This window comes from Balaenoptera acutorostrata, chromosome 1, assembly GCF_949987535.1.
Source record: "Balaenoptera acutorostrata chromosome 1, mBalAcu1.1, whole genome shotgun sequence".
Lineage (NCBI taxonomy): Eukaryota > Metazoa > Chordata > Mammalia > Artiodactyla > Balaenopteridae > Balaenoptera > Balaenoptera acutorostrata.
This window is the reverse complement of record NC_080064.1, coordinates 128728873-128743429: the sequence shown is the minus strand read 5'-3', so window position 1 is coordinate 128743429 and position 14557 is coordinate 128728873. Positions and strand designations below refer to the sequence as shown.

General features: G+C 34.5%; 1 protein-coding gene across 7 annotated transcripts in view; it reads right to left on the bottom strand.

Annotated features, from left to right (window-relative positions):
* Positions 1-14557, bottom strand: part of DCAF6 (DDB1 and CUL4 associated factor 6) — a 168834-nt gene that overhangs the window by 115816 nt on the left and 38461 nt on the right. For all 7 annotated transcript variants that reach the window (XM_007172465.3, XM_007172467.3, XM_007172468.3 and 4 more), the window contains exons 3-4: positions 11194-11286; positions 1438-1623 (exon numbers count right to left, since the gene is read on the bottom strand). In XM_007172465.3, the coding sequence (XP_007172527.1) occupies positions 1438-1623; positions 11194-11286 (279 nt within the window). The remainder of the gene's footprint in view (positions 1-1437; positions 1624-11193; positions 11287-14557) is intronic.

Sequence of the window (14557 nt, the reverse complement as noted above, 5' to 3'; positions counted from 1 at the left end):
ATATCACCTGAAACAAAATAACTGTCAAACTAGAAGTGTGTATCTATTAAAACTACCTGTGAAGAACTGACATCAAAAAGATATTTTCTGGAAAAGATGAAAAGGGAAGAAGTGAATGAAAGAAAGAAAAGGAAAATAGGAAACTAAAATTGTTTTAGATCAACAAACTCTCACCTAAACGAACTGGTAAAGACTGTACTTTACCAGGTACAAAATGACCCCACATAGAAAATCTGTAACAGAAGATCCAAAGGTATTGGTAAATATGTCGGTCAACCTAAACAAACACTAACTAATAAAACAATGATAATATTTTAATTCATGAGGGGAGAAACAGAATATAACTACATTCTGAACAATATAAAACTTATATCTATATAAAATTAGACAAGGGATGAAGAGATTATAATGTGCTAAGGTGCACATTCAGGAGAAGGGCAAAGTTATTTACTGACTTTATACTTTGTTAATTACTCTTGTAAAACATGAATGTCTATCTTCCTTGCAAATAGCGGAAACAAAATGGGCCAAATGCAAAACCTTCAAGCAATTCAAAATGAAGGAAAAAGAGGAGGGGGAAATTAATAGGGGGAAATTTTTTCAAATAGAAAACTTATAATAAGATATATAAATAGATCCAAATACATCAGCACTCACAATAAACATAAATTGACTGAAATCTCCAGTTAAAAGCCAAATTTGTGAGAAATGGATAAGAAAAAAAAACCCAGCTACAGAATACTATTTTTATAAGTACACATCATAAAATAAGGGTACAGAAGAACTGAAATTCAAGTAATGGAAAAAGATATACCAGGTTAAAACAATATGGGAAAACAATGAACCACCTGATACAAAGAAATGAAATGACAAAATTACAAAAGAGCATTCTGAAGAGTAAGCAATTTTTCTGAACCAAAGCAGTATAATTGAGTCTCAGATTCATTTCACCTCATTTAATTCAGTTTAGGGCTTGAGCTTATTAATATCCTTTAGGAATCGGATTCTTTTGTCTAGTGTACTAGCGTCCCTTCTGACGTGAACATTTGATAAGCATGCCGGTAATGACTTTATGCAAAACAGTGAGAAAGTGGTTACGAAGTTAAAGCCTAGTATAGAGCCCTATAGCACAATAAAGACGCATCTATAAAGGCTGATACCTGTTTGCTTAGAGTATAGTTGCTCAAGGAATTACAAACCCCATTACTATTACTCACATCTTATTCTTTAACTTTATTCACAAGCCTATCAAGATACATTTTCTCAAATACTGAAATCTAGATATTGTCAATAATATCTTTACCTATTTATGCATGAATGTGTACATACACACAAATCTACACATATGTACATACACATATCTATCTACACATACACACACACTTATACAAAACAAACACACATATGTCATATAGATAAATCACAGTAATACTGTACCTCATAGGTAGTTCCATAATGGCACGTAAATTGGCATTGTCTGTTGGTTTCTGCATCTTGCTCAACATTGGTATAAAATATTACTCCATCTCCAGAGCAGGATACAATCTGCTTATCATTTGTGCATGGTAAGAACTTTGCACTAAATATATTTGCTCGGTGCCCTGAACGAATTGTTGTCAAAACCTAAAACACAGAGAGGAAGTAGTTCTTAGTAATTTATTAGTTCCTAAAAAGAAACATTCAAATTCAATATAATCACAGCCAGGAATAAATTCTCACTAACATTCTCATCTCAAATGAAAAAATATCATTTGATTCCAAACTATTATAATTAGAAAAAAAAGAAATCAGAATCTCACATATTTTATTTCCCTCTGAGATGTAAAGAAGATTAAGTATCAACAGGAATAGTGCTGAAACTGAGTCCCCCTAAAACTGAGTTCCTCTGCAGAGTTTATGATTAACCTGTCTATCCAAATTTTATTCCCTGTCTCGTCCGACACCTGTTCCTCTCATGACTGAGGAGAATCAAAGAAAACGGGGCACTGAAACCAAGCAGGACCCTGTGGGGCCGTCCCAGGCATAAAAGCCTTTCAATGTCCCCTGTTTCTTGTTTGTAGGAAGAAGGCTTTTAGCATCCTAGACCTTCCCTGAGTTCCAAAGGGCAGATTAAACAGTTACTAATTAGGAGACTGAGAAAATGCAGAAACAGCAAAGGGAACTGGTCCTGGTTCTCTGCAGGAAGGAGAAGGGATTGTGCATAACAATTTGATACATATCTTTGAGTTCTTCTATAGGAACTAAGTACCCTCCCCAGCCCAGGTAGAGGATGGTAACTTCAGGCTGGGCACAAGCATGTGGACCCCAGACTGACTGGAGATTCCTAGAACACCACCCTGTTACCTCACCACCAGCCAACCAGAGGAGGGTTACACACCCAGCAGCCCTCCCCCTGAAATTCTGCCTATAAAAATTTCTTCCCTGAAACCCATGGGCAGTTTGGGTCTTTTGAGCAGGAGTCACCTGTTCTCCTTGCATGGCCCTTGCAATAAACCTTTCTCTGCTCCAAACTCTGACATTTAGGTTTGTTTGGCCTCATTGTGCATCAGACACACAAACTTGGGTTCAACAACAGTGCCTTGAAAATTAAATATACATATTTCCACCTACTTGGTGTATCTGACTCATTCATAAACCCTCAGTAAATATAAAAAGACTATCTTGATTGACTTTTGAAACTGTTTACTAGATGATTATTAAGTTATTCCCTTTCAGGATGAAGAAATAAAAATAAACTGAATTTAAATGAATCATAAAGTAATGAAATGGTACAGATGAGGATACAGCAGAACTTCCTACATCTAACTCCTTAATAATTTAAAAGACCAGAATTGCTGTGACAGAAATACAGTTTAAAATAAACATTTTAATATTTGTAACATACACTGCAGGTAAAAGACCAAATCCCCCAACAGTGTTTAAAAATTGAGAGGGGGAAAAAAACCCCAACAAAACCTGATTTTTTAAAAAATGGGCAAAAGATCTTAAGAGATAATCCAAAGATATACAAATGGCCCTTAAAAATGTGAAAAAGCATCTAAGTTTATTCATAAAGGAAATGCAAATTGAAACTACATTGAGATTACTAATTCCCACTTTTCAGATTGGCAAAAATTCAAAAGCTTGACAACATACTGTATAAGTGAGCATGGGGGGGGGGGGGGGAGGGGGACACCAGGCTCTTTAAACAATTCTGGTGGGACTGCTAAATGGTACAAGACCAATGGAGAGGAATTTAGCAGCACCTCACAAAACCACATATGCATTAACCCTTTGAACAGACAAGTCTATTTCTAAGAATTTATGCTGAAGATACACCTCCAATAATAAAAAAAAAAAAAAGTACCAAGTCATTTACTGAGTTATTTATAATAGCAAAACACAGGAGACTGGCTGAATAAATTATGGTACATCCCCACAATGTATTATATACAATGGGAATTTAATGCAATGGGAATATCTGGTGTGCTTTTTTTAAAAAAATGTGCTCAAAATAAGGGAATATATCAAAACACAGACACAAAGTTGCTTTAGTTCACTTTAAATGTCTTACTGAACAAAACTAACACAACACTGTAAAGCAACTATACTCCAATAAAAATTTTTAAATAAATAAATAAATAAAAGAACAACAAAAAATGTCTTACTGAACAAACGGGCAATTCGAGCATCAATAAGAATATCAGTGATAGACTATAATTTATTGAATAAAAATAAAAATCTACAATCCCACAGTAATTTTTTCAAAAAGGTGGGAAAGACAAAGGAAATGCTCTTTATTCACAGAATAATGTCAATTAATAAATGTAGAAGGAATGACAGAATTAAAAATCACTATTTATAACCACATTATAACAACTGATTAAGGCAAGAATCAATGAATACTGAAACCACCATGTGAAAGATTGCTATGAAAGAGAATATTCACACAGTCCCAACACACTACTCCCCAGTAGCTTATAATCACAAAGGGTAAATGTACCTACACAATGGAAAGATCAAACTTAACATCACCAATTAGGGGACAAATTAATATCATGTACTACAACATCACCCATGGAGAATTACTAGCAAAAATGTTTAATGTTAATCTACTCATGAAGAAACAATCAGACAAATCCAAATGGAGGGACATTCTATAAAATAACTTGACTGATATGTCAATATAACAATAAAACAACATATCAATGTCATGAAAGACCAAAAGGTTGAATGAACTGTCCTAAAGGAGACAAAGGAAATATGACAAATAAATGAAATATGTGGTGCTGGATTGGGGGCTGGATTGAAGGAGGCATGGCAGTGACAAAATTACTGAAATGGGAAAATCTGAACATGGACTATACATGTGCATGTATTATGTGTGTATATATGTAATATATTACGGACGAAGAATGTCGCCTGCCATATCAGTAAACAAAGGATGTTGCATCCAACAGTCACTGCAGCCACCCCCAATGGTGCACCCTGAGGGGAACTCAGAACAGCGATAAGCAGGCTGCCAGCCATCAAGCCATCAGTCTCTGCAGCCACCCCCAATGGTGCACCCTGAGGGCATTCAAGACAGAGAAAAAGAGGATTGACCATAGATAGTTAAGGTACATAGCAAAGGAACAATTTCAATAAGCCCAGATTCCTGCATCTTCCCAAACAAAGAGCTAAATTCTTTAACTTGAGATGTCTGGGTTTTTTTAATTAGCAGTAATCTTTTGATGTTCTGACTACCTAGGGTTTTTTTGCAAAACTCTTATATATCCTGGCTCCTCCTTTACCTCTCCAGAACAGTCCCTCAGAGCTATCTGAGAGGCTGTCTCCCTGGCTTAAGCCCTCAGTATATCCACCAAATAAAACATATTTCTCAACTTTCAGGTTGTGCGTTTTTTTCAGTCGACAGTACAAAACTATATATTATACAAATATGATAACAGCATATAGTCAATTCTCATTACTACTGGTAGTTGTGCTCTGTAAAGTCACCACAAACACTGAATCAGCAAGTGCTGAATCACCTCCCCTACGGAAATACAGGGTTAGGTTCCTGTGAGGCTCTGGTCACAATATTTTCATCAACTAATCAATAAGTAACTTTGTTTCATGTGTTTCTGTTTAAAGACACTTTATTTGATATATATTGTTGATTCATTAACACTGAACTTATGGCCAACAGCACTATAACTCATGCCTAAATGAAGCTTATCTAACATATTTTCTCCATAAAGCACATCCCAGGCTTCCTGTACTTAGGAATACCAGATAGTACTTCAGCACGATACCTGGGGACCACTTAAACACTGAAATCACTAACAAAAAGCACAAAAATGCAAAACCTGTGACACTAAATATATCACAAAAAGGATACAATACAGTATGCTTACAGTATTCAATTTGAAACATGCAGTCTGAGTGTCACTTTGTTTGATCTCACCTGGGAATGTGAGTATTGATGTATGTGCTGGGCAACTCAAATTTTTTGCCACTCTGTACATGTACATGGCCATAAATGACCAGGAAAACACTGGAAGTATTGATTTTGGGGTTAAAAATAAATGTAATGAGTAGGTGAATTTGCAAATATGGAATCTGTAAGTAATGAGGATCAACTCTATATTCAATATTACATATCTTGACCATGGTAACTGCATTATAGCTATACAGGATAATGTTCTTGTTCTTAGTAGACAGATGTCAAAGTATTCATGAATGAAGTGCATAATGCTTCCAACTTACTCTAAAATACTTTTTTAAACAATCTATTTGTGGATGTTCATTGTACTGTTCTTTCAACTTTTTCATCAGTTTTAAAATCTTAAAACAAATTCAGGAAAAGATATTTCAACTTTATTTCTGGTTTGGTTTTAAGTGAGTATTTACTGTATAACACTGACAAATTCATAACTGAGAGTACAACAGCAAATCAGAACACAGATCTGGTATAAATATTAGCAGCTACTTACCTTGACCACTTTAAGTATTTAAGTCACCTCATTTTATCTAAGACCTAGGGTCATGAACAAAATAAGGATTTGCTGAGTACCATACAGTACTCTACTGTAAGTCTTATTAATGCACATTTAATTAGGGTCAAATAAAAAAAGGGGAGAGAATTTGCACCTACATCAACCAAAGCCAACGGAGAATAAAAACTGTTAAATGTTTTAAAATTTTTCATTCCTCTCTCCAAGTATAAGACACTGAGATCTGGTCAATTAAGGTACAAGAAATAACACAGAGAATAATTAATGTAAAGCCTTTAAACAAGATAGAATCATAGCCTTTAATGCTGCCAAATATTTCAGCATGGTTTACCAAGTATCTAAGTATATATAAGTCACTACATACAATGTACGTAGTTTCTTAGTCTGATAGGCCTTTGACTTTGCTTTAGTCACATTCAGCAGACATTATTCTTAACAATTTGATTTATCTCCACTCAACAGGTTTATGTATAGCTCCAGAAACAAAAGGAGGAACCTCATTCAATACATTAACATGTTATCACTCAAAAATTGAAAGAAATTTCTTTATTAAAGTAATCAGAGTAACCATTAAAGTAATTAGCAAAAAACTGAAGTCCTTTCCCTCTGAACAAATCTCTTGATTTCAGATGTCTCTCTCCAAACTTACTCCTTTTTCCTTGTATTCCCCATCTTAATAACGTCAATATCCACCCACACAGTTGATCAAGTCAAAAACTAAGGAATCATCCTTCATTTCTCTTTCCCTCATCCACTATATAAAATCCACCAGCAAATCCATGTCCAAGATACATTTCAAATTACTTCTCACCACCTTTAATGCCATTATCTCTGCCTCAACCATCATCTGTTCTCAACTACAATCTCAGAGATTTTCATCTCAGTCTCTGGATTACATCAATGGCCTCCTATCTCCTAGTTTCTGATCTTACTCAAACTCTACTCTCCAAAAAGCAACCACAGCTAACTTTTAAAAAGACAAATCATATCACTTCCATGTTTAAAATACTCTAGTGATCAGCTATTTCAATTACACTAAAAAGTAAACTCCTTAATCTAGCCTATCAAACCTACTACCTGACCCCTGCATAATCATGTTAACTTCATTTTGTACTGCTTCTTTCCCTAATTTATTAATAGATAATTGTTGGAAGAACTAGTACTCATCTATATACAGTTAGTAATTTCACCAAAGGTCGGAATTTGTTTTTAATTGTTGAAATGGAATCAATACAACCAATACAGATATGAACGCTACTGGAGATAAATAGCAGTAAAGTCGATTTAAAAAAAATAGATGTGCAGCTGCAAACAGTTACAATTTTTGAAAGCTAGATTTATTTTCTTATTTGTGCTTTCCTTGGATTAATGCATTATAATACTTTTTCAGAAAACATCTCAGAATAATGGCCTACAGAGGTGTAAGTTGGCAGAGTAACTTAATCTAAAATGAACAAAACATATTGTTAACTTCAATTAGTAATAAATGTGAAAGTGAACTAGCTGTAATGTCTATCACTTTGCTGATCATCAGGTTACTCTGACTAATCTAGCTGGCCAAGCAGGTATCTCTTCCCTCCTGCATCACGTTATATACAACACTTTCAAAACTTCATGCTTGGTCCAGGAGTATCTAGATAGAAGATACTAGCTCTTCAATCTCTTAGTAAAAATCACCCCTCCCCCAACCCATGCCTACCCTTGTCTAAGGCATTGAATACAGAAACTTCTTGCCTTTCTTTTACTAATATTTATTGGGCACCTACTACATGACAGGAAATTTACTAAGTGTTGAGGAAACAAAAAGGAAAAAGAAATGGTCATTGTCCCAAAGAAGTTATAGTCTAATGGTGAGCAACATGCAAACAAACATAATAATTGAGTTATCCATAAAATACGAGAACATAGAGGACGGAATGCCTGCATCTGCCTTCGTAAACTAGAGATATAGCACAGATAAGAGCTGAAGCTTGAAGGATGAAATTAAACTTGCCAAGTAGGTAGGAGGTGCATGGGACAGCAGAACATCCCACAAAGAGAGAAAAGTAGAAGCAAAGCACAGAAGAAACAACATTTTATGCTCTGAGAACTAAAGGTAGCTGAATGAAGCCAAATCAAGAAAAATTTTGCATATACTCAGGATTTCTTTTACAGAAGATGCTCCAAGGCTACCTGAGGGCTAACTTCCTTCTGTTTCATCTATACCTTGAGGAGGAGGCCCTTTGGGGGTCCCAGAATATTGTGCAAAGTCTCTTATAGGAATCCAAACTTGACTGGGATCCTGAGCTTTGTTTCTATTTACCTTGACCTTCAAGGCCACCAAAACTAAAGTTTAGATATGCTAAGACTGACAAACATCTTCAGGGCAAAAGTGGCTATCACGCTCACTTCTCTGGATTCACTTTTTCCCTTCCATTTTGGACTGATAATTCCTTACTATCAAGACAGTTATTTACTTTTAGGATAATTTTTAAAGTTTTTAATCAAGCATTTTTGAGTTGATTTCAGTGGGAGGATTGGTCCAAATAAACTAGCCTGTAATTTTTGAAAAAAGAAGCTTCTCTTTTTTATGTATTTGAGATCTATGATATATATAACTAAGACATGATGCCATTAATGAGGAACAATTAAATCTATTTTTAAAAAGTATCAAAACTTTTATAAGGGGGCTTCCCTGGTGGCGCAGTGGTTGAGAATCTGCCTGCCAATGCAGGCGACACAGGTTCGAGCTCTGGTCTGGGAAGATCCCACATGCCGCGGAGCAACTGGGCCCGTGAGCCACAATTACTGAGCCTGAGCGTCTGGAGCCTGTGCTCCACAACAAGAGAGGCTGCAATAGTGAGAGGCCCGTGCACCGTGATGAAGAGCGGCCCCCGCTTGCCACAACTAGAGAAAGCCCTTGCACAGAAATGAAGACCCAACTCAGCCATAAATAAATAAATAAATAAAAATTTTTTAAAAAAACTTTTATATGCAATAAATTAATCTTTCCATGAACTCACAGGATTTTAAAAAAGAGTAAAACTATAGGAACAGATAATATCTGACTCAAGATCAAAAAACTTTATTTTCCTATGTAGTGAATCATCAGTGTTTTAAAACAAAAAATATTCCTATATGACAGCAAATTTGGATCTATTAAAACCACTATGTGAAAACTATAAAGTCTTGTTATACTCAAAATCTTTTAAAGTATTATCTGATTAATCATTTCTCAAACTGAAAAAGAAGAGTAATCACTTTTCAAATATACATATTCTACTGGGAACCATACATCAAAGTGATTATCATTTTTTTAAAATAAGCAAATAAAGGAAAAACAAGATCTTTTAAAAATTATTCCAATGGGGATGTTCACAAAATAACTGAAGGCAGGGACTTGGAGAGATATTTGTACAGCTATGCTCAAAGCAGCTTTATTCACAATAGCCAAAAGGTGGAAATAACCCAAGTGTTCGCTGACAGATGAAAGGCTGAACAAAACGTGATATATACATACAATGGAATATTTGTCAGCCTTAAAAAGAAAGGAAATACTGACACATGCTGCACATCGATGAACCTTAAGGACCTTATTCTAAGTAAAATAAGCCAGTCACAAAAGGACAAATACTGTATATAAACACTTACATGAGGTACCTGGAGTAGACAAATTCATAGAGATAGGAAGTAGAACAGTGGTTGTCAGGGGCTGGGGGAGGGAAGAATGAAGGGTTACTGCTTACTGAGTATAGAGTTTCAGTTTTGCAAGATGAGAAGAGTTTTGCAGCTAGATGATGGTGATGGTATCACAACAATATGAATGTACTTAATGTCGGTGAACTGAACTCTTAAAAACGGTTAATATGCTTAATTTTACGTAATGTGTATTTTACAACAGTTTTTATAAGAAAGAGTAAAGCACTGGGACTTCCCTGGTGGTCCAGTGGTTAAGAATCTGCCTTCCAATGCAGAGAACATGGGTTCGATCCCTGGTTGGGGAACTAAGATCCCACATGCTGCAGGATAACTAAGCCTGCATGCCGCAACTACTGAGCCCATGCACTCTAGAGCCTGTGCGCCACAACTAGAGAGCCCATGCGCCACAACTACTGAGCCCACGTGCTCTGGAGCCCGTACACAACTGAAGAGAAGCCTGCACACCGCAATTAGAGAAGCCCATGCACCACAATGAAGAGCCACACGCCACAACGAAAGATCCCACGTGCCGCAACTAAGACCTGATGCAGCCAAATAAATAAATAAATAAATAAATTTTTTTTTAAAAAGAGTAAAGCTCTGCATCTTTTCAAAACAAAAAAATTATTCCATTGGTATCTAGATGAGTGATTTAAATATTATAAACATTAAAATTCTAATAGTGATGATCAAAAAGCATTCCACATATACATTATTCCAGGAAGGTTCTCTGAGTAATTGAAGAGCTAAGACAAGCAGGATTCTGAAACATCAAGTTTCCCTCTGCTAAGTCAGGACGATTAAGTAAAGCTATCTCTGAAATAAAACTATGATCTGTCCTTTAATCAAGGATAGCCTCCATACAAACCTTTTTTTAGGCTGAAGAACCACAAACATTTATTTAAATATCTTATCTATTTAAATGTAGAAAAACAAAAAATACATGAACAATTTATTCTGTAAGATTGCTAATATTAAATATGACTTCAGTCTGCCAATCTACAGTATTCTCACTCATATAAAAATATTTGTATACTTACTCTTATACATATAAAGTCAGAAGAAGGGCCAATAAAAATCAGAACATAATCCAAATTAAAACTCAATATGATATCCCAGTTTACTGAATTGGATGTTATGAAGCATTTCATTAGAACCTAGCCACTGTTTGTAAACTGATAAAATTCAGTTTCTTAAACTGCTTGGCTGAAGATTAGATTCTGTGAGCATAAAATTAAAAAAATCACATTTTTCCCCCAAAGAATGGCTTATTGAGATAATGTCACTTTTGGCAATTTTATCCACATTCATAAAATGAAGCATATTTAAATTTTCTAGAGTCAAAAGGCTGAATGAAATCTAATGTTTTCTTAAAGAAACTAAGGAACTTGCATGTGATAACTTCCAAATTATATAACTTTAGAAAAATAAGGATATTCTTTACAAATACCCACTCCATGATTATTCACTATTTCTTGATTTCTAGCTTCTTGATTTTTTTTTTCTCTCATTAAGTTATAGATTTTTAAAACCACTTTACCTTTCTGCTGTAAGGATTACTAATTACTAACTTGGTGTCATCTGAGCCCGATAAAATATATTCTCCAGTCTCATTCCAACAGATCGTATTAACCTAAAAAGAAAGCAAAAAAGAAATTTAAGCAGACTGAAAGTAAAATAAGTATGCCATCTTCACTTAGCTGACGGTTCAAAATTTATATCACTAATAACGTTATGTCTATGGTAAATAGTATTTACCAGTTTACTTAGTGAAAATACATACTGAGTGCCATTTGGCAAGCACTATGTTCTATAACTTCACAATGAAATATGAGTCTTTCTTAAGTTTTATTTAAATTTATTTTAATTAGTCCATTTTATATCCAGAGACATAAAACCAAGTCACCTAAAAAGGAATTAGAAAAACTTACTACAGAGCTGCAGTAACCAAGGCTGTGTGGTACTGTCATGATCATAGACATATCAATCAATGGAATGGAATTGAGTCCAGAAATAACCCATAAATTTATGGTCAGGTAATTCTTGACAAGGGGTCCAAGACCATTCAATGGAGAAAGAATAATCGTTTCAACAAATGGTGCTAGGACACCTGGATATACACAAGCAAAAGAAGGAATTTGGATCCCTACTTCACATCATACACAAAAATTAACTGAAAATGATCAAAGATTTAAATGTAAGAGCCAAAACTTTAAAGCTCTTAGAAGGAAACACAGGTCTCAATCTTCATGAAAACTAAAGCCACAATGAATTACCACTTCAAGTCGTTAAGATGGCTATAATAATTTAAGAAAAAGAAAACATAGAATGTAAGAAGGATTAGAGAGAATGTCAAGAAATTAGAACCTTGATACATTTCTGGTAGGAATGCAACATAGTACAGCTATTTGGAAAGCAGTTTGGCAGTATGGTCAAAAACTGAAACAGAGTTACCCTAAGAGCCAGCAATTCCACAACAAAATGTATACCCAAGAGAACTGAAAACATGTCACAGAAAAACTTCTACACTCAAGTTCATAGCTGCATTATTCATAACAGCCAAAAAGGGAAGCATTTCAAATATTCACCAAATAATGAATAAACAAAATGTGACTAACCCATTTGCTCATAACAAAATATCCATACAATGAAGTATTATTCAGCCATAAAAAGAAATAATGATACATGCTGCAACATGTATGAACCTTAAAAAACTACGCTAAGTGAAAGCCAGTCTGAAAGGCCACACATTATATGGTTCATTTACATAAAAAGTACAGAATAAGCTTATCAACAGAGACAGAAAGCAGATTAGCGACTGCCAAGAGCTTGGTGGAGGGGGAATGGGAGTGACTGATAATTGGTATGGACTTTCTCTTGGATGGTGAAAATATACTGGAATTAGATAGCAGTGACAGCTATACAACTTTATGAATATAGTAAAAAGGCACTGCACTGAACACTTAAAACAGATGAATTTTATGGAATGTGAACTATATCTAAATTTTTTAAAAAAGAAGGAATTACTGACTTCCACTTTCAATCAAGGTGGAGTAACTAGGACCAGATTTACTATCACATCTGAAACAACCAAAAACAGCAGAATATACATTCTTTTTAAGTACACATGAAATATTTTACCAATACAGAAGATATTTACTATGAGCCATAAAACAAATCTCAATATATTCAAAAGACTTCAAGTCCCATAAAATATGTTCTCTGTCCAAAATGGAATTAAATTAGAAATCATTAACACAAAGAAATATTTGAAAACTATAAAATAGCAGATAGTCAAAAAAGAAACCACAAAATAAATTACAAAGTATTTTTAACTGAATGACAATAAAAGCACAACATATCTCAATTTTGGGGTTGCAGCTAACATAGTGCTTAGAAGGAAATTTATAGCACAAAAACACCTATATTAGAAGGATAAAGGTCCCATAACAATGACTTCCACTTCCACTCAAAAAGGTATAACAAGAAGACCAATGAAATCAAAAGTCAAAATAAGACTGGAAATAATGAATATAAGAGCAGAAATCAATGAAAAAGAAAACAGGAAAACACAGAAAACTGATAAAACCAGAAACTGGTGCGTTGAAAAGACAAAGTTAATGAACCTCTACTCAGACTAATCAAGAAAAAGAAGGGGTGGGGGAACTTATTACCAACATCAGGAATGAAAGCAGTGACATCATTACACATTCTACAAATATTTAAACATATAAAAGAACACTGTGGACAACTTTATCAAATAAATTCAACAACTTGGGGAGTTAACAAAATCCCTGAAACACACATACTAAAAAAAATTTATTCAACACATTGTCCATTTTTATTAACAAACTGTAGTTAGAATTTTCAACAAAGAAAACTCCAGGCCCAGACTGCTTTGCTGGTGAATTTTGCCAAGTATTTTTAAAAAATAAAAGATGAAAATTCTCTACCAAGTCTTTTAGAAAATTAGAAAGAACAGTATACTTACCAACTCATTGATACAAGAAAACTATGGACCAATATCCTTAATGTACACACAAAAACTCTAAAACAGAATTTTAGCAAATTGAATAAAACAATATATGAGAATAGATAATACATCATGACTCAAGGAAAATGCAAGAATGGTTTGACACTCAAATATTAATCAATGTAACCCATGATATTAACAAACTAAAAAAGAAAATCATATGATCACTGCAATAAATGCAGAATAGACATTTGAAAAAAATCCAACAACAATTCATAAAAAGAGCTCTCAGCAAAGCAGAATGGAACTTTTTCAACCGGACAATGAACATCTGTTAAAAAACCATCATACTTCATAATGAAAGACTGGATGCCTTCCCTCTAAGATCAGAACAAGACAGGGATGTCTGCTCTCACCACTTCTGTTCAACACTGTCTAGGGTACTAGACAGCACAGTAAGACAAGAAAAAGAAATAAAAGGAAACCGGACAGGAAAAGAAGTAAACCTATCTTTATTCTCAGATGACATGATTATTTATATAGAATATCCTACAGAATCTTAAAAAAAGGGACTGGAACTATTAAGCTTAGGAAGTTTGAGGGATACAGATGAATACCATATTCCCTTGGTATCCATTAGGATGGGTTTCAGGACTCCCTGACGAATGCCAAAGTCTGTAGATGCTCAAGTACCTTATATAAAATAGAGAAATACAGTCGACCCTCGATATCCACAGATGTGGAACCTGTGGATATGGAGGGATGACTGTATGTAAAAATAGATAGCACAAGGAATTAAAACCACATATCGCTATTGCTAAATATTTATTAGAATGTCTAAAATTAAAAAGAATGACTATATCAGGTCTGAAGGAAAAAAGAGAGAACAGTATAATAGTAGCAAACTTCAACACCCCACTTTAAACAATGG